Source organism: Phalacrocorax carbo, chromosome 14, assembly GCF_963921805.1.
Source record: "Phalacrocorax carbo chromosome 14, bPhaCar2.1, whole genome shotgun sequence".
Taxonomy (NCBI): Eukaryota; Metazoa; Chordata; class Aves; order Suliformes; family Phalacrocoracidae; genus Phalacrocorax; species Phalacrocorax carbo.
In genome coordinates, this window is record NC_087526.1 from 17,158,084 (window position 1) to 17,178,625 (window position 20,542).

Sequence of the window (20,542 nt, forward strand, 5' to 3'; positions counted from 1 at the left end):
CAGCTGGAGGCTGTGGCTGTGCTTTCTGGGAGGGGGCAAGACTCACCCGAATATGAGCAGGTTCTTCTCCACACGGAAGCACTCAGCCCGCAGGTACCGCCGCGTCTTCTCATTGAAGCGCCGCGAGCGTGTGGGTCGCTCATCCGAGTCACTGTCCAGCTCAGAGAACTCCATCAGCTCATCCTCTTCAAAGGAGTTGTAGTGTTTGGTTTGCTTCCGCACTCGGGGCCTGTCAATAACCAGGCTCTCCTATGAGAGACAGAGGAGAGCATGCTCAGGTATGCACAGAAACACTTGCCTTCCATCAGGGCATAGTACATCCTCTTCTCCACGCTGCCACCTTGATCTGCTCATGCTTCTGGTTCCCAGCTTGCAAGCTCCGTGGCTAGCCATCACCTTCACGCTGGAATTCCTGCTTCATATTACCTGCCTGTGGCTCTGCCTGCACCCATGAGACAGTTCCTGGCCAGCACAAAATTCAGCCTGAACGATGGCAGGCTAAAAATCAGGCCCTCTGGGTTCAAACTGCTGACAACCAGCAGCTGATTCAGCTCTGAATCACACTCCTGGCCCTCCCAGCACTGCCTGCACCGAGTGCTGTGCTGGAGGCATTGTCATTTCTGTGTCAGAGAGGGATAGATGGGCTGGACGAGGAAAGGCAGCTTCCAGAAAAGTGCAGGAAGGAGCAATATGAAATTAAAGAGCACGTACCTGCCTCCTCTCCTTCCCCACACCCTCTCGAATGAATCCATGTCATCTAAATCTGCCTAGATTTCAAGCATGTGGGGGGTACACACACCCCCCCTCTCCCATTCTTCCTGATACAGCAGTGAGCTCTGCAGAGCTGTGGGGCTTCCCTCTTGCTGCTGTCTAACACCATCTCTATGGCATTGCTGCCTTAGCTGGAATTTCAGCAGGCTCCAGGGCCACACAAGCTGGCTGCAGTGCCCTGCGCTCGATGGAGGAGGCAGGATGAGAGGCCCAGGTTGCAGCCGAGCTCATGAGCTCAGCAGGGCCAGCAGAGAGATGGGACCCCATCTGTCCACTCCTGCCTCCTGACCAGGAGAGTAACCAGCCCTCCCAGCTCTATCTCAGTGCTCACCTAGAGAGCTCCTTTCGTGGGGAGAGCAGGCAGGGGCTGAGAACAAGGATGCTGCGCACGGGAGATGCTCCCCAGGGGCACGTGGGGAGCCTCTGGCAGCTCTGCTACCAGGCCAGGAGAAGCCAAGCACCGGCTCATCAGAACTCCAGCTGCCGTGTTTGCCCACAACCACCGCTGGGAAGGACCCAATATGCCTGTGAGGGCAAGAGGTGAGACTCCGGGAGCACCCATTTACAGTCCACAACCCCCTCACCTGGACATGGTGACATGCCTGCCAGATCCACTTGCCTTTACTCCTTGTTCCCATTCCTGAAGGCAGGACAGCAGGGCTGTAAACGCTGACAGAGGAAGGAGTGGCACAATCCAAATCTGTACCCATTTGCTTCATCAGGCCAGGAGAAGCCCTGGGCAGCTCCCTTCATCCCTGTTCACGTTCAGCTTTTAGAGAGATTTATTTCTAAAGCAATGCCTGGATATTGAGCCTGACCCACATGGTCTTCAAACAACCCCCCAGCCTGGGGTGAACATGGCTAGCATTCAGTTGGATATGGAAAATATCCAACAGGCAGCATGAGGGAGCATTTGACATTGTAAGATCAGGGGGAAGTACCAGAGGAGTTGCCAAGCTGAAGTTCCTCTCCTGACACGCCTTGTGCTGTCAGGGCCAAACCCAGCTGGCCCGGATGAGCACACTTGCACCCTCTTGCTCAGAGAAGGTGAGAATTTGGGCAAGAGGGAGCATTTGCAGACACCAAGCAGGGCTGTCTTCATCCCCTGAGGCACTGCGACCCTGGCAGCCCCCTCCCTAGCCTGCTCTAACCTAGGACAGAGCTCTGAGACCCAAACCAGACCAAGCATCCACACACAGCCATGCTCTGACAAACCCAGTGCCACAGACGTGATATTCAACCTCCCTGCAACCTGCCTTCATTTGGGAGTGCAGATGAGGTGGGGAAGCAGCACAACACCTCACAGCCCTCACAGTATTGGCGTGTTCACCAGAAAGAGACATTTCTTCTGCATAGAGGTGCTGCCTTCTAGCCAGCACCCACCGCCTGCTCCAGCCCAGCCAGTACACTGCTCCCACTACAGCACCACAGCCCAGGGCTTGATCGGTGAGGGTCCCCACTTCCAGGGGTGCCCTCATATCCACGAAACTAGTGAGAGGCTGGGACCTGAGCATGCCAGTGTGCCTGACACGAGCCTCTTGACCAGCAGTGTCTCAGCACCGTCATGGCACTTCAGCTCCTCAAAAACCTCCCGTGCTGTTGCTGAAACCTACAGATTAAAAGTTATGAATAAATCACAACAGAGAAGCGTGGTTATTAAGGTTATTACCTTGGCATTAAACAGGACCATGTGACACATGACCGATTCCAGGGTCCTGCCTGCTCTGGTGTTACCTTGCTCTCCACCAGCCTCAAGTAACTGCAAGTCCACTTTGCTTCTAGGTCATTAAATGTCTGGGCTTGCTGCTTGGTTGAAGGCTCTCTGAACAGGCCCATGGGTGCTGCAAAGGGCCTGGAAGGCCACCCGGGGAGAGGAGAGGAAGCCCAGGCCAGCAGGCGCAGTCACACGCAGTACAGCTTCCTCTCTGTCCACTGCCAGGAGAGCTGGGGTGACCTGCCAAGCTTCACCATGACAAACATCACCTCCTTAGCCACCAAGACCTGGGGTGGTGGGAGCCGGGGGGCTGTGGTGAAACAAATGTGCTGAGCACTGTGAGCTCCAAAGCTCGAAGGGCTGGAGTATACAAACTTATGTCAGCTCATCAGGCCTCCTCCAGAGCTGCCAGGTCAAATGCTCCCCTCTGCTCAGGGTGAGACGGCTCACCTGGACTTGGATTTGGGTTGGGGAATGGTTGCGCAGCTTCCCCCAAGCATGGGAGGAGCTTAAGAATTGGCACTTGGGCCCCTTTGTGCCCTGCCAGGGCACACAGTGGCTTGGCTCTCCAGCTAACAAAGGTCTCTGGGCTTGGTGAGACAGCCAGGGAGCGATCAGAGTTGGCATATGGAGAGTAGAATGGGACTGTCCTGGTACTGCTCCACACCAGAGCCCTAGCCCCAGCTGCCCAGGCTGCCAACACACAACCTGGCTGGCAGCACGGCTGGTAGCTCAGGTACAGACAGTCACACCAGTCTGCTGTGTTTACAGGCATGCTGTTGTGCCGGCTGTTTCATCCTCTCCTCCCCTCACGCACTGCCAGACACAGCCCAACACGTGGCTGAAGTAATCGGGGCTTTAGCCAGCACTCACGGATCAGTCTTCCTCTGCAGTAGTTCCTGATGCCTAGCACATACCCCTTCACAAGCCCAGTGGAAGCACACAGCTCCTGCCTGGAGACCATGTCACACAGTGTCAGATCAGTTGTGGGGCACACAGGCCATGAACTGGATCCTACCTTTTCATTCTTGGCATCTGTATCGAGCTCTGCTATCTTGGCCCACTTTTGCCAGAAGTTGGGGTCATCTAAGGAAATGTCTGTTCTGTTTCCTGATGCTACGAAGCTGGCCTGGGAGTGAAAGAAGAGGAGTGAACAAGGTGCAACCCACCATCCAGATGTGCCTTCCCCAGCACGTGTCTGCAGCACAGTCTTGCTGCCATAGCGTGTTACACCCCAGGCTGACATATCCCAAAGGGCTCTTTGTTTGCTTAAGGGAGCTAAACCCCTCTCTTCCGCAGTTCTGACTGACCCATTATAAATGGAGCCTGGGCTGTGCCAACTGCAAGAGGAGGAGGGACAGATGGTCCTTGGTGGCCCCAACAGACACCAGCCACAAGGGTGGCACAGAGCTGGCTCCTTGGGCTCTCTCCTGTGGGGATGCCGGGGCCCCATGGCGTACAGCTTCCAAGAGCAGAGCAGCACCCAGCTTCAGGCATCACGCAGGCCAGCAGCTGGTTCCCACCACCACCCTGGGGGTCCCCCTGCAGAGCCAGGTCCCAAAGCAGCAGAAGAGTGAGGCTGGAGACAGAGATGGGCTGCGCCATAGGAGGGCTGTGCTGAAGGTACCACAACTTCTTCCCACACCACTGGCAGCCCAGGTCTACACCTGCATTTCTGCTCACCAAGGCAGCACCAGTGCCTGGAAGGGCAGGGGAGGTGACAGATTCTGGATCAAATAAGCTCAGCCCATGAGCAGATCAGCCCAGCTCAGGACTGGATGTCACCCAGGCTTTGAAGTCATCCATTCTCCCCAAGGAGAGGCCTGACCCTGCCCACAATAGCCCTGGGCAGATGATCTAGCTTTGGGCATGGCCTGCTGCCACGGCAGGGAGTCCTCAGCCCACCAGAAGAGCAAGCCCTCCACCCTGCAGTTCCCTGTCTGGGACATGACAGCATCCATCCACACCACCGGCCTGGTGACAGAGCACATCTTGGCACTGCCCAGCACCTGGAGGACAGCCCCTGCTCTGCCTTCTCACCAGCCTGAGCTGCCTTCAAGGGGAAAATGGAAGCTGGCAAGCTGAACCCTCCTGGGCACCCTCACATCACCCACCCAGGCTGGTGGTCCCCTCCTCGGTGCTCTGCTGACCATCCATAAGACAGCAGACCATGCTGCTGCTGCACCCCAGCAAGCACTTCTGGGTGCAGTGGGAGAGGCTTGGCCTCCATGCGGATGTCTCCACACCCAGGTAAGAGGTCAGCCCACCACTACAGCCCTGCACACTCCCAGCGTGTCCCCCACCACCCCGGGGGGAGTCCCCCTTCCCTCCCGATGGAGCACAGCACACCTTGGCAAAGGTGGAGCCCTTCCCTTCAGACTGAATTGTGATGGTCTGTGTCCTGCGCTGGAGGATCTGATCAATGTCTTCCTCGCAGAACTTTGATCCTTCATCCTCCTCATCCATGAGAGCACCATAGGCACCCTTCCGCAGTAGGTCCTCCACCTCCATCTTTGAGAGCTGCTGAACCTGCCCAAAACATGGGGGCATCACCAACCTGGCCAGCCACCCTGGGCACTGCACAGCAGGAGAAGGCTCTTCCCTCTGCCCCAGAAAGGAGGGCAGAGATGCCCCAAACCAATCCAGACTTCCTGCTGCTACAGCAGAGAGATTACTTCAAAACGCTGCCTGAGGGACCATCAGGAATTTCAGTCCATGTCACCCAGACATGTGTCCCTGTGACAGTGCAGGGACAGACTGCCAGGCCGAAGAGCAGCAATGCAAGTGTGTGGAACCAGGCTCTCCCTCCCCAGCAGCCTGCCCAGGTCTCTGCTCTGACATAGCAGTGACTTGCAGGGGAAGGAGAGCTATCCTGCAGCACCTCCCACCTAGCCCCACTCTGACAGCCAACCTACCCCGTTGGTGCTGCCCTTGCGGTTGATGTCCTGCAGCACAGCCTTATCGAGGCCCAGCTTCAGGCTGGCCTTGTCGAACATCTCCCGCTCGTAAGAGTTCCTGGTGATGAGGCGATAGACTTTCACTGCCTTGCTCTGCCCAATCCGGTGGCAGCGAGCTTGAGCCTGGGAGTGCAGACAGGACAGCATCAAGAACAGTGAGCTCAGCAGTATGGGGACCACGTGGCTTGTGGCACCCTGCACCAGCACCCACCACTCATCCACCTGGTCAGCTCTCACCCACCAAAGCAGCCTCATCTAGTGCCTGTGGCTGACCTGGCAGCGCTCTGCCAGCAGGTGCTGGTTAGTGCCACGCCTGCGTGGTTGTGGAGCAGGAATCAGAGACCCCTACACCCCTGGGCAAGGACATGGGACTCAGGCTCGAGCCGTGGCTCTCTGCAACACTTCACCCCTCCAGCACTAGGGCTGGACAAAGCGTTGCCTGGTCTGTGCCCCACCCATACCTTTAGAGCCACACCATGATCAAACCATGACATGTCTCCTCTGCCTGCACTCCTGCCGGCTCTCCTGGCACAGCACCCCATAACCAGTACAGTCGGGTGCTGCTGCCCTTCTCTCCCCAGCTGGCACGAGTGACGGGGGCCGTGCTGCAGGACCTCCCAGCAGGACTTGGCCCAGTCCATTACCTGGAGATCGTTCTGTGGGTTCCAGTCCGAATCAAAGATGATGCAGGTGTCGGCAGCGGTCAGGTTGATGCCCAGCCCACCTGCCCGCGTGCACAGGAGAAAGACGAAGCGATCTGAGTCAGGCTTGCAGAAGCGGTCGATGGCGGCTTGGCGCAGGTTCCCACGCACCCGCCCATCAATGCGCTCATAGGTGTACCTGCTCCAAGAGGGAAGAGGCGAGAGCAGGGTCACAGCAGGGCCTGAATGGGCTGCGGCTTACAATCCCCTTCTTGCACCTTTCCCTGGGCTGGGGGCACACAGATAGCCAGGACTGTGCCTGGGTGGAGGCTCAGGCCCCATCAGCCTGCGTGCACTGTGGTTGTTGCCAAAAGTCATTCCTCTTATGATGGCAAGATCATCATGACCCCAAGCACAGTTCATGGATATGGGGTCCATGGGAACCAGGACCAAGAGAAGGGCCTGCTTCCATTTGGTCACTCCTAGGACTAGCCCTGGGCAACACAGAATGGACAGGTTAGAGCTGCCCAGCTCTGCGGTCTCTGCACCCACCAGCAGTAGCCTGTAACTCAGATCCTTTGGCATGTGGGCACAGACAGGCCAAATCCCCACCCTAGGCTGTTTCCACTCTGTACCTATGGTGCAGGATGGAGGTGATGTGAGGAGCTGTGGTGAATGCTGAAGCCTGTACTAACCGCCTCTGAATGAGATAGTCTTCCAGGATGTCAAGGCAGCGCACCATCTGGGAGAAGATGAGCACCTTATGCCCACCGGCGATCAGCTTGGGAAGCAGCTTATCAATGAGCACCAGCTTCCCAGCTGCCTGGATCATCGCCTGCAGCTGGAAGTCTGGCGCTTCCGGGCTGTGTGTTTTACGGAAGTCTTCCAGGATCTTCTCCTCTGCCCCTGCCAGGTGAGAAGGGACATGAGCTCTTGGCAAGGCTGGCAGCGCAGCTGCCCCCAGCCTCCCACCAAGGGCAACAGCAAGTCAACACACGAGGAACAGAACCCACGCAGTTGATCAGATCTAGGGAGGCTGGCTAGAGACCCCCAGAAGCCTCTTCACTCCTGTGACTCTACTTCTTCAGGGCTTGGACCAGCTCTTGGCAGAACAAGCCAGGCTGGGATGTTGGAGAGGGCCCTGCACCAGAACAACCCAAACATATCGAGCCTCGCAAGACCCTGAGATGCCCACCAGCAAGCAGCACTTGTGGGGAGCTGGGCTGCCTGTGAGGGCAACAAGGCAGATTACTGCATCCTGTGCTGGGCCTGGATGCACAATCACACCAGCAGCAGATGGCATGAGGGCCTGAGCTGTCTCCCAAGCTGAGCAAGCTCTGCAGGTAGCAACCAGTAAATGTCGCAGTGATAACCAGCCTCCCCACACCTCCTGTGCACAGCCCTCACCATTGATGAGATACGGGTGATTGCAGCACTTCCGCAGCTCCATCATAGTATTGATGAGGTTGGGCATATTGTGCTGGTTGGCACCCTTGGAGAGGAAGGAGAAGTTCTTCTCTAGGATGGCCCGGTAGTATTTCTTCTGGATATTGGTCAGCTCCACCTCAATGATGGTCTCCTGCTTGGGTGCCAGATTTTTCTCCACATCATCCTTCAGCCGTCGCAGCATCATGGGCTTCAGGATGGACTGCAGCTTCTTCACCTGCCAAAACAAGCACAGAGATTGACTGCCCTTCCTGCACAGCAAGCACATGTTGACAACACCAGAGGGGCCTGCAATGCTAGAGCCTCCCCAGGCTGGAAACCCACTACAAATGACCTTGAAGCAGCTGCTCTGCTGCCAGCCAGGACAACTTCAGGGTCTGGCTTCCTTGGAGCAGGCATGTGAATAACCAGCCCTAGGCCGTGAACTCCACATGCTTCTGCTGCTAGCAGCCATGGGTAAATGTGTCTGCTGCAGGACGAGAGCTGAGACCTTTGAAACAGCTCAGATGATGATTGCTCCATGTGCCCATGCCTGCTCCCTCAGAACGATGATCTTTGTGCAGTCTCCACTTAAGCCAGACATTCAAATGGCAGAGAGACAGCCCAGGGGACTGAGCTGCTTTCCATGATCCATGCTCAAGGGGAATTTTAGAGGACAGCTCCCCAGGGAAACCTGACAAGGGCAACTGACACATGGATTTACTGATCTCCTCACTCCCGCTACAGTCCTGTTAGTCTCAGGGACAAACCAGATGGGAAAGCTGGGTGAGCTGTGCTGCCCAGGCATGCAAGGGGCAGTAGAGAGGTAGGCGGGGAGCAAACCACTGCCTTGGCACAGGCTGGTCTCCTCTCTCCAAAGCAGCATTGAGGTCTCTGTCACAACTTTGCTTCTCCCGACATGAGGAGTCCTATTCACTTCCATGAAGCACGTCTGGCTTGGTGACCATGTGTCCCAGTGGCCTGTGCTAACAGTCACCAGTGTCACTCTTCTAGGTACCTGCTCCTCTGTCTTCAGGTCTCCAAACTCCTCCAGGAAGGCTGTCTCTGAGGGGAACTGCTGTGGCTCCAGGAAATTCAGGAGGCTGAAGAGCTCCTCCACTGAGTTCTGCAGGGGGGTCCCTGTCAGCAGCACCTTGTGCTCCTGGGTATACACAGAAAACAGGTTGAGGGCTCAGACCCACTGGCTGGGTCCAAGGGGTCCCAAGAACACAATGCTCCTTGTCTTCCAGCCTCAGGAGCACGCTGGGTGGCCTGGGGGGCACACACACTCCCTGAAAGGCTCCCCTGGCTACGATGCCAGCCCCGACCCAGCCACTGCCACGCAAAACTGTCTTGTGGCTCCCAGGACGCATCCCTGGACATGACCCAGTCCACCTCTGTGCAGGAACAACAGGAATCTCACACTGCCTCCAGGCTTAAGCCCTGCCCCGGCACAAGCCCCTCAGGCAGGGATGTGCTGGCACCGGATGGGGATGCTGACAGAGCCCGAGCCTCAATGCACCTTGGGGCAGGATGTCCCCCTTCAGAGCTCAGGTAGAACAAGAGGGAACACGTGATACTGAGGGGCATCAGGGACCTGCTGCTAAGGCCAGCATGAGCAGGGTGCTACAAAGTCAGCAGGGGCACATGTGACCGTGTCAAGTGTGCACTGGGAACAAGGAGGAGCTTTTATTAGAGGTTCACCACATAGGTACATGTGCAAGTAAAGGAGACAGGGGTCCAGACAACCCCCAAGGCCTGGGGGTGTGAGGAGCAGATGACCCCTCAAGGAGAAGGTACTGTACTCCCTTCCATGCACTGACACTACTGGCTCTGGCTACAGGCACCACTGGGTGCTGCCTCCTGGGACACACCAGCCACTCTGCCCCAGCAGTGCCAGACACTTGGGCGCTCCCTCACTGCTCAGGCTAATCCTCCTGTCCAACCCAATGCAGGGAATGTCCCCAAGAGTCACCAGCTATGAAATAGAGCAATTGTAAGGTGGGAGGCTCCTACAGGACTTGTACAAAGGAAGGTGATGGTTACAGAGGAGGGCCAGGAGCAATCCTGCTTTGCCTCAGGCTGCTCACAACCCAGCAGGGACCTGCACAAGACACAAGGTCATGGGGAAACAGCAGGGTCTTTAGGAGCTGGAGACATGAGACAAATAATTTTCAGAGGCCTGGCCCAGCTACAGGTGAGTGTGATGGAAGCTGGGTAGGGCTGGGAGATCCAATAGACCTGATGGCCCTCAGTCCAGCAAACAGCAGCCTTTCCCAGGCCTGGAAAGGAGCTGGACATCCAAATTAATTTCTCAGAGCAGCTCATTGATCCCTTTTTCACCACACACAGTCCTGCACCCCCATCCCTGGCACAGTCTGGTCCCATGTTATTGCAGAGCAGTACGAAACCAGCTTGAATACGGCAGCCCTGCTCACCACAGCGTACAAGGCACACCATGGCCAGAGGATACTGTGCACAGCTGATCAACACTGCCTCCACCTGCTGCAGCAGCCTAAGCTGTGCTGCAAGGCCAGGCAGTGCTCTGCCAGGGAGTGCACATATATGGGAAGGCATGGAGGGACTTGGCCTGCTGTGGGTTAACATTCCACTTCAGCAAAAAGGAGTTTGTGATGGCTGCAGGGCACCAGTGCCCCATCCATCAAAGGGCCCCCCAGTGACCTGATGGGTCCTGGATGGTTTTCCCTTTGACAGGGAACTCTCAGCTCTGGCACTGGGCCTGAGCAGCTGGCAGTGGCATCTGACCACTAGGCATGGCCATCTCTGGCCCACCCTGCTCTCACATGAACCTGGGCAGGACATGCTCACCAGGGCCATGAGCTTCAGCCCCTCCAGGAGTTTGCAGTTCCTGTTCTTCAGGCGATGTGCCTCATCAATGACTACGCAGCGCCACTGGATCTTCTTCAGCTCCGGACAGTCGGCAAGGATCATCTCAAAGGTGGTGATGACCACCTGGAACTTGAAGATCCCAGGGAGAGGGTTACCCTAGGGAGATATAAACCATATGCAGCGCTTGACTCCAGCAGGGCAGCGGGGCAGTGTCAGATGTCCTGTCAAGATATCAGTGTTAGCATCTGGGTTCTAGCTGGGATTTCCCCAGATTCATCTCTCTTAAGCAGCAGGTAGGTTCCTGCAAGCCTCCTCGCTGGCTGCAGGCTGCGTCTCTCCAAACCAGACACTGCTTCAGGGCAGACAAACAGGCCTGGACAAGAACAGCAGCTGGGGCTCCCCTGCATTTTCCCCTTCTGCATAAGTTGGGCCAGTTCTTCACTCATACACAGTGTGCCCTGAGCCCATGCCAGCAAAGCGGTCTTAAAAGATCACCTTTCTGTCTCCAGATGAACCACAAGCTCCACATGCAGCTCAGTGCTTCCCAAGTAAAGGAAGCCAGGGCTGAGGGACACATCCTGGGACTGTTGTGTGTGTTAATCACCTGTGCATCCCTGTACACCATCTCGTATTGCTGGATCATCTGCCGGCTGATCTGGCTGCCATGGTACACGATGGCATTCATCTCTGTCCAGGTGCGGAACTCCCTCTCCCAGTTGGTGATGGTGGAGAGAGGTGCGATGATGAGGAAGGGGCCATGGATGCCCATCAGAAATATTTCTGAGAGGAAGGTGATCGACTGGATTGTCTTCCCCAGCCCCATCTCGTCAGCCAGGATGCAATTCTTCCTGCAGAGATGGACAGGGGCAGATGAATGTGCTTTCAGGGACTGGAACCACCCTGTCACCAACTCCTTGATGGGATGTCAGGCACATCACCTCCACCCACACCTCTCTGACCCTGCAGCATGGAGGGTGGGGGGACGTTGGTATAGTGGCCCAAAGAGATCAGGGTAAGCCAGACCACCCAATTTCTTGCAACACGATGGACTCAAAGTTAATGTGAAAGATGCTGTCCTTTGGGTGTACACTAGCCAGTGAGAGATACATACGATGGCCCGCTGCAGCTGAGAACATGCATATTCCTGCACTCGTGCCACAGGAATGGGTCACAGGAATAGGTATTGGCCTGGCCAATACCAAAAATCAGGTGTATCTTAGACCCACAGCTAAGCCTTACTATCTCCAAGACTCATCAGCATCTGCCAGGGAGAAACATTCCTAAAGACTCAGTTGCAAAGCTAAACCAAACACAATCTCTGGCAGCTGCCCATGAGCTCCAGCACTGGAGGGTCTCAGCGGCTGCTCTGTCAGGCCCCTGTTTGTCAGCTCTGCTCCCCCAGCTCTGCTGCTCTCATGACTACACACACCAGGACCCCACTACCAGCAGGGCTCCTCGTGGGAGCAGAGCTCCATCCCCTCCTCACCTGTTATACCAGTTGAAGAGCAGCCAGTTCATTCCCTCCAGCTGATACTCCCGCAGCTGGTTGCTGTTCTTATACTCCCGGGATTTTTCCAGTTTCTGCCAGGACTCAGATGCCGGGCGCTCCTAGGAGGAAAGAGCAGGAGCAAGGTCCATAGAGAGGAAGAATCTAAAGCTCAGTAAGGCCAGACCCTGCTTCTGGGGCTGCACATCAGGACAACACTTCAGAACAGTCATTGACAGCTGATTCACAACAAGGACTTGGCCTCCAGATCCCACCCTTGGATCCTGCTAACTAACCCATCTGAAGGGGAGGATATGGGGTTGCACTGCAGCAGCAGGGACAAGCTCAGCACTGCTGGACCTTGGCAAGACACAGACAGTCCCTGCCTGCCCAGGGCAGCGAGCTGCCAGCCGGGTACGTTACCTCTGGGTACGTTACCATGTGCTTGATTTCTGGAGGGATTTGGAGGGCTTCAAACTCTTTGATCTTTCCTGGGTCGACATCCTCCTCCAGCTCCCAAGTGCTCTCCTCGTAGGGCAGCGAGCACCACTTCACCAGGTAGTGAGTCACCTCCTGCCATGCAGAGAGACAGGCTCAGTGACAGTGCAGGACTTTGCAGCCGCCGAGCCCCAGCATGCAGGTGCAGACTGCAACTGAGAGCGAGTCACAGGGACGGTCAGTGGCCCTCCATCTACCCTGTGCCAAAGGGTCCCCAGGGACGGGACTCAGGCTGCGCAAGTCTGGGAAGGCCTCAGGATGCTCAGAGATGACACGCCATGCACGTTGTGGGTCTGGGCCTCCTGCCAAGCCTGCCTCCACAGGGCAAGCAAGCAATGCAGCCACTCACCTCCCCGGTGTCAGGGTCCTTCGTGTGAGCCACCTCCAGAATTCGATCTACCTCCACATAGTCTGGGTTGAACAGATCCTCATCAGGCTGCGACAGCAAAATGAGAGGTAAGTTCAAGGTGATTCCAGGGTTAAACAGATGGCAGGCATGACTAAACAGCTGCAGGACATCTGTCCCCAGAATGCTGCTAGCTGAGCACAGCACACCAAGTGCCCTGGATGCAGGTATGTGACATCTGTCTCTGGGCAGCGAGGATGCAGGAGCCCTGCAGAAGGCAAAGCTCTTGCTTTAGAGCAGCCAGGGGCTCCATGCTGCCCTTGCTGAGAGGCAGGAATGTCCTCTCCAGCCCATCTGGCCCCAGGGTACAAAGCCCTGAGCTGTAGGCTCCAGCTTACATGCAGCATCCAGAGCTGTGACTGCCACAGCACAGAGCCACACACAGCACCCGGATGAACTCCACTCTTCTGCAAGGGATGACACCTTGTCCTCTGCCTCTGCTTCTCTCTTCCTGCCTTCGGCTCAGCAGTCACCAGCAGCAACTGCTCATGAGGCAAGGGCTCATCCTCCTGCCAGAAACCCCTGGGGAGGAGCGGGCTTTAGACCAGCAGTGGTCCTCAGAGATGCAAATTGCCTAGGGCTTGGGAAGGAGTAAAAGCAGGCTTCTATGTTCACAGCTCACCAAGCTCCAGTTAGTCATAGGAAAGAGCGTTTACTCCTTGCTAATTTGTTAGTGGTACAGTATGTTCCAACACATGCTTTTTCTCTGCAACCTGGGAAAGACCCCAAGCAGACTTGGGAGTGAGAAATTTGACACACACCCCCAGCTTTCCAACTACATCTGTGGAGAAATTTTCATAGCCTACTGGCCTGATTTACACTTGTAAGGGGCAGTTTGAGGAGATCCAACAACTGTCTCTAAGCAGTGAGATAAATTATAGAACACCTTTTCTTTAAACAAGATTAATCTGCTTATAGAGCAGAGCAGGCAGGAGCTGCCCTAAGCCCAAGTATTTATAGCTCTCTCTCTCCCACAGCATCTCTGCTCCACCATGAAAGCACCTCCAGCACTGCATGCTGCCCTCCCTCCCATTGAGCAGCGCTTCCAGGGTTGGCAGTGCCTGGCAAGTGACATTTGTTACCCTGCCCATACCTCTGCCAGTGGCACCACGGGTGTTCAGGGCACTGTCATGGCCCCTTAGCTCCAGCATCCCCACCTGCTCACCCTCTTGTGCTGCGCCCTGGCAGTCTGGGCATTACCATGGTGTCAGCGAGGGGGCACAGGCAGGGCTCTGGGCAGCACCCCAGGATCACTGAGCTATGGCAAAGCTCAGGCAGGGCAGGCACAGCTGCACAATGAGCCTTGCCTGCCCACTCTCAGCCCTGAATTTTGGTCCTGGAGCTGGTCTCACCTGGGCAGGGAGGTGCCAGAGGCAGCACTCAGCTCTTGGCCTGCTCTGCCACTGCACCAGGCCCAGGTGTGCCGGGGTTGGGCACAGCTGTTTGCGGTGCTCAACTCTCACCTCTGTAAAAATATGCTTCATCTGAGCCTGCTTGTTCCGGAAGCGCTTTATCTTCTGTGAGATCCTGGGGTCCTTCTCTAGCTCCTCCAGAGTGGCCCACTTACAGTGGAGGTACGAGCTGCAGAGGAAAAAGTAATCAACAACACAGGACCTAAGAGGTCTTTGGGCCCAATCCCATCTGCCACGCAGACCAGCAGGGGTCTCCCAGTGACCCACACAAGACCCAGCCTCTGCCTTGCCATGTGAAACCCCAGACTGGAGGAAGCCATGGACCAGGTCCAGGCCAAGACTGAGCACTGCGGCTGCAGTGGCTTTCCTGCTTCCCACTTCTGGGCTGGCTCAGGAGGACAGGGGCAGTGAGACAGGGATGCTGGGGCTGCAGCTGGGCATGGGACAGAGGTGGGAGTGCATAGCCCTCACTCCTGCATGCACAGGGCCCACTGCGGCAGCACAGAGCACCACAACGCCAAACGTACAAGTTCCTGTACTTGACATAGAACTCCTCCATCTCAAACGCCAGGCCTCCAGGATGAGCCTGAAACCAAGGGAAGGAGAGTTAGTGACAGTCACAGCCTGTGGAGAACCTGGGGAGCATCCTCTGTGGCCTGGGCACAGACAGGCATCCCCTGCCCGGCCACAGGCTCCAGGCAGGCTGAACCCCACAAATAGCAAGGATGGCCAGACACTCAGCGTGCTGCCTTCCCTGGAGGCTTAGGGGCCCTGGGGAATGCGGTGTGAGACCACCCTTGAGCACGGGGTACTCAAACTCCTCCTGGGCATCAGCCTAGGCCTACTCCTCTCCAGAGGCTTTCTGGTGCTCAGGGCAGGAGAGGCACCACATTGAACCCCAACCCAGAAAGGTGCCAGTCCAGCCATACCCCAGCAGCACCCTGTGAAGAGCGAGCGCTAAGAATGGCACGGCAGCACCGGCTGCTGCTGTCTCATGTCCCTTGCTGCACAAGGCAGCCAGGTCCTGTCTCCCCTGCACAGGAACCTCCAGCCCCCCAGACATCTTTGCTGCTTACCTCCTTCTGCACCATCCTGGAGGCAAGGATCTTCTCAATGATATTGGCATCATCCTCGGGAGGCTCCTGGGGACAGGAGAGCAGAGTGCTGTTTTCCCAGCTCATCATGTGGCTTGGCCTCTGGCACCCTCCCAGCACAGAATGGCTGCTTGCTCCTCTCCCAGCCCACTAGCCAGACAGGCAGAGCTGGCACAGTATGGGCGGGGAGAGCTGCACCCGGGGAACCCTTGCTCGGTGCTCTACCCTGAGACTTAGGGAAGGAAATACACAAAAACATGCACATCTCCTGCTCCCAGCCACTCTCCACGGCAGATCTCTGACTTGCCTTGGCATTTCTACAACCCCATAGTGCTGGATGGCCCCAGTGGAGCAGGGAGCAGGGCTGTCCTCCATTGCTGCTGCCTGCCCATGGCCACAGGACATGGTAACAGCACCTCAGCCCCAGCACTGTCTATGCAGCTCTTCCTGGGAGGCTTAAAGTGCTGCCCCCTTTCCTCTGCAGGCTTTGACTCTGCCATGAGGAAATCACCCATGAGGCTGCACAGACCTTCCACTGGCCACCCAAAGGCTCCCACCCCATGCCCTCACACGGAGCACATGAGCTTTGCTAGAGGTGGCTCTAACGTTGTCCTGCTTCCAGCTCTAACACAACAGGCACAGGTCAAGGCTCTCCCGGCCACGTGCTGTGGCAGGAATGCCAAGGGACAAGAGAGCTGGGCTTGTGCCTGTCTGCGCTGTAGCAGGAGAGGCAAGGAAAGATTAAAGGGAGAGGACAGACAGCAAGAATATGGAGCATCGGAAATATCAGTTCTGCCCTGGCTGGGAGATGTTACAGCAGCAGGATGAAGAGCAAAGTGCAGAGCAGAAAGGAGGAAGACTCTGTTCATCTACTTCAGATGGAGGCAAGGTCTGGTCCAAGGCAAAGCAGCCCTGAGGTATCCCTTTGCAGACTAGAAGGACCCCACCAAGAAAGACACAGGACAGGGCTTTCTTGCTGGGAAGACAGCAAGGGAAGGGACAGACAGCCAGGGCATCCCATACCATTCACCCAAAAGGGCCTGGGAGAGCGAAGGGGGTGCCCAGGACTGCAGCAACCCCTCCACATCCCAGTCCTCAGATGATCTGCTGCCTCAGCACGTCCCCTACAGTGTGGGGCAGGATGCTGGACCCAGCCCTGCAACACAGCAAGCAGGGTAACAGCAGCCCTGTCTGGGCCCCTCAGCTGCAGTCCTGTGGCCCAGAGAGGGATTTCTGCCCTATTTGTGGAGCTCTGCCCCACACCAGCATAACACGGTTGAGGGGAGCATGCAGAGCTGCTCCCACTGAGCCACTGTCTGGTGCCCGCTTCCCCATGCCTGGACATCCACCCTGTCGCTGCTGGGCTCCAGCTTGACCCTGGCTACAGAGGGTTTGTGTGAACACAGCCAGGGGCGCAGTGCTGCCATCGCAGCCGCCTCCAGTGCCCTGTGGCTGGGAGCTCCCACACTGACCCGCAGCCCAGATGGCTGACACAGGTCCATGGGTCATCACTGGCAGCCTGTGGGCTGCCAGAGGAGTCCTGCACTGCCCCACAGAGCTGCTGAGGAATGTGGCCAGGATCCAGGGGTGAAGGCTGCAACTCCAGGCCATGGGGAGAGCAGCCCTGAGGCCTCAGCACTCCCATCTTGCCCTGCCGGGTCAGTCTCAACACCGGGAGCCGCCAAAGCCAGTCCCGGCCAAGCCTGCTGGCAGAAGCCCAGAGCAGCCACCCAGCAGAAAGCCTTGCTGCCATCAGATACCACAGCCTTAATAATTCATCTGGAGCAGGACAAATTGAGGTGGAAGTCCAGGACTAAGAGGAGAGCAGGGTGGCAGCACAGACACATGCCAAAGGCAACGCATTTCCACCCGCTGTTTTGAAAATCTCAGTTGGAGAGATCAGTGCCAGGAGCTCAGCTGGGACACAGCCCCAGGCAGCAGCTGAAGCAGCACCAGCAGCACCTCCCATGGGTGTGCAGCAGCCCTCTTGGGCAAGGAGCATCAGGCCAGGTCTTATTTACTGGCTTAACAACAGAGCTGACTAATACCCATACCAAAGCCTTATGAAGAGGGGACTAGAGAGGGACATGGGAACACTATGGAAACAATTAGTGACCATTATTAATATCTGGCAGCTTTGTTAGAGACCAGAGAGAGGGAATGAGCTGCGGGATCCAACATGTACACACCAGCAGGAAGGAGCTGCCAGCACCCACCAGAAGCCAGCGCTGAACCAGTGGGCAGAGGAGGCAGGGCAGTGAGGGCCGAACTGCAGTGACACCAGCTGAACCCTGCCATGCTGCCCAGATCCCCATCACGTTGCCCAGCAGATCAGCTTGCCTCTCAGGTGTCAGGCTGGGCATCTCTACACTCCAAGGCACTGATGGAGATCAGCAATGTAGGCAGAAATTATGACCTGGCATCTACAAAGCCGTTGGCTGGCAGAGCCAAAATAACAGACTAACTTCATGGACAAGAAGCTACTGAGACAGGAGCCAAAGGTGGGCATGGGCAATGGTTGGGTCATGTCTTCAGGGACACGTCCGGCTACACAACATGCTCCAGAGGCCTTAGCCTCCAAGCAGGAGGGGCCAGTTGGACCTGCACACCTCTTACCCATCCCTTTGTGCACTCACAGTCCCTGCAAAGACAGCCTGCACCCTCCCAGACAGGCACACTCTCACCCCGTCCTTGTGCTGGGACCCCCCACATCCTCGAATCTCGGTTCTGATGCCCTTGGAACATACTGCAGGAGGCAGGAGGTCCCATCACCCCAGTCCCATATCCAGCCCTACCTCTGCCTGCCATGCCAGAGTAGAGGCAGAAAGTGCAGAGGTTCGCCCAGCTCCTAGCACAGCTATTGTCTCGCCGTCGTCATCCACCACCTTGAAATCCAGGTCCTCATTGTACTTCCTCCTCTTCACTTGCCGTCCTGAGCGGCGTTTCTGTGTATGGGATGGAAAAGGCAGTCACAGGGGAGGAGGGCAGATGAAGTATGTCCTCCTTGCTTGAGCAGAGGACAAAAAGTCCCAGGGCTGCCTGATCTCCAGCCCACCCCCTGCCCCAGTGGGATGGAGGAAGTGGGAAGAACAGGCAGTCCTTGGAAGTAAACCCACCACCACAGTGCCAAGGTTTCCATCAGTGCCTGACCCACACAGCTCCATCAGTCCCTGAGACCTGAAGCAGAGGAGCCCTGCAGAGACACTTGCAGCTCCCCAGCCCTGCAGGGCTGACCTGCCTCTCCATACTGTGCTGGGAAAGGGAAGCTGCCAGGAGCCATGGAGGAGAGGGAAACTCAAGGCTGAGGGACATGCAGAACCCAGGGCAGCAGTGTGCACCCAACCCAGGACCACCAGCTGACTTTAAGCAGTGTGTCTGGTAGACCACCACATGGTGGTGTGACCCCAGAGCCAGGGTCTACCAACCACACTGCTGAAAGTGCTCTGTGACCTCTCCACCCCAGGTCCCAGCTCTTCTGCCACTCAGAGGCAGTTGGGATTTCCCCCTCCGGCAGCCAGCTGCGGGCTTTGGACACACCTGGCTGTCGGCTGACTCCGCAGACTCCTCAGGGCTCTGCACTGAAGGGCTCAGGAGATCCTGATCCAAATCCAGACTGTCCACTGATATCTCATTTTTCCTCTTCCCTTTCTTCTTCTTCTCCACAGGGGTGTCCTTGCTGCCAAGACAGACTGACAGTTAGATTTTGTCCTAGGGATCCTGGAGGAGAGCCAGCAGGCACCCACACAGGACTCTGCTCCCACTGGATCACCCAGAGGCAGCTCAAGGCTCCTGGGGCCTCCCCCAGCATTGGGGATCCCCCATCAGTGATGCTCATTAATCACCTTCAAGTGTTTCTCCATCCAACTCCAATACAAATGGATGAAAGGTCCACCTGCCTTGGCCTGGTGTGGGGCAGAAAGGGGCTGGGGGCTCCCACCAGCCAGGGGAACAGCACCACAGTGGCTGCAGAAGATGAGGTTCAGCTCATGGCCAGCCCTCACTGCTCCTTCGACATAGGGAGCTCAGACTGTATGAGGTCAGGACACCCTGCATAGCGGCTCAGGCACGGTGATGAGCCAGGAGGAACCAGGCCAGCCTTTCCCCTCCAGGCAGGGTGACCCCTCCCTCCCTTTCCTTGGACCATGAAGTCTCCACAGTGAAGGCAGGTCCTGCACCAGAGCGCGGCAGCCTCTGCCTCAGCTGGTACACTGAGACAGGGACCTATGTCCAGCACAGGTGCAAGGAGGTTCTCCCCACCACCAACCGCGAGAGGCCAGGGCAACAAGGTGCCTGCTCTGAATAGAGCACTCTCAAACACGTCCTGCACTGACAAAAGTCAGGTATACAGTTCAGCAGCTCCAGAGGCAACCTGTGTCCTGGCACCGTGGAGACAAACCTTCTAGCCCAGTCTGAGAAGCACTGGCCATTCTGCCAGCCACCTCCTGCGTGTGCCACAGAGCCCTGCCTTTACACCAGCATTGACGCAGAAGCTGCTCCAGCTTGTGGTTTGTCTTCCCTGAGTCACAGCACTGACTTCCCTCCTGAGATGGCAGCTGAGCAGACGCTGGCCAGTGCCTTCAACCAGATGGAGTTAAGCCACAAATAGAGAGAAGATGCAGGTCCCAGACTCCCACCAGTGCAATGGCCCACAATGGCAGTCACCGCCACCTCCAAGGGCACACCGGGAAGCTCTGTCCCACCAGGCAACTGTCCTCCAGGCTCAATTCGCAGAGGGGATTTAAGCCCTGCTCCCGGTGAATCCCACCACCTTCCTGCAAACATAAAACATGCGAAGACGCAGCCCAGCCCCATGGCACTCTTTCAGGGTCAGGGCCACCTGACCCCCTGTGGCACCCAGCACCCACCACAACCTGCCTGTGCAAGGGAATGTGCCCAAGAAGCACTGGGGTAAGAAACAACTGCTCCCAATGTGCCTGTCCATCCTTACCCTCTGCAAGGAACACTGTTAAGGGAAAGATTTCAAGGAGCTGGTGCCTGTCCCTGGGCTGAGCAACATCCCCTTCCTCACTCACAGCCCTGCCATCCATCCCCTCCACACCCAGACCTGCACAGTGGCAGAGAAACAGTTAGTTTCAAAGCCACGTTAAGATTTTACCCCCATTTCATGAGAAAAATCACTGCTTACCTGGGACCAGCAAAAACCAAACAGTTAAAAATCTGCTGTTCAGGCCAAAAATGCCCTGGCTGGGCACCTGCACTTCAATTAGAGGCCCTGAAAATGCACTGCAAGCACTGCTTCCACCCGAGCAATAACTCCTACGATATTG

General features: G+C 56.7%; 1 protein-coding gene across 9 annotated transcripts in view; it reads right to left on the reverse strand.

The window, feature by feature from the left end:
• The window catches only part of CHD6 (chromodomain helicase DNA binding protein 6), a 93,844-nt gene that overhangs the window by 24,900 nt on the left and 48,402 nt on the right, over window positions 1-20,542 (reverse strand). For 7 of the 9 annotated variants that reach the window (XM_064465092.1, XM_064465089.1, XM_064465091.1 and 4 more), the window contains 18 exons: window positions 18,792-18,930; window positions 18,050-18,199; window positions 15,237-15,302; window positions 14,688-14,746; window positions 14,212-14,329; window positions 12,692-12,778; window positions 12,268-12,417; window positions 11,845-11,966; window positions 10,963-11,206; window positions 10,338-10,514; window positions 8,527-8,670; window positions 7,491-7,746; window positions 6,779-6,989; window positions 6,087-6,282; window positions 5,401-5,565; window positions 4,835-5,014; window positions 3,504-3,614; window positions 47-249 (listed from right to left, as the gene is read on the reverse strand). In XM_064465092.1, coding sequence (XP_064321162.1) covers window positions 47-249; window positions 3,504-3,614; window positions 4,835-5,014; window positions 5,401-5,565; window positions 6,087-6,282; window positions 6,779-6,989; window positions 7,491-7,746; window positions 8,527-8,670; window positions 10,338-10,514; window positions 10,963-11,206; window positions 11,845-11,966; window positions 12,268-12,417; window positions 12,692-12,778; window positions 14,212-14,329; window positions 14,688-14,746; window positions 15,237-15,302; window positions 18,050-18,199; window positions 18,792-18,930 — 2,778 coding nt within the window. The remainder of the gene's footprint in view (window positions 1-46; window positions 250-3,503; window positions 3,615-4,834; window positions 5,015-5,400; window positions 5,566-6,086; window positions 6,283-6,778; window positions 6,990-7,490; window positions 7,747-8,526; window positions 8,671-10,337; window positions 10,515-10,962; window positions 11,207-11,844; window positions 11,967-12,267; window positions 12,418-12,691; window positions 12,779-14,211; window positions 14,330-14,687; window positions 14,747-15,236; window positions 15,303-18,049; window positions 18,200-18,791; window positions 18,931-20,542) is intronic. The other 2 variants (XM_064465088.1, XM_064465093.1) reach the window with 1 other exon arrangement.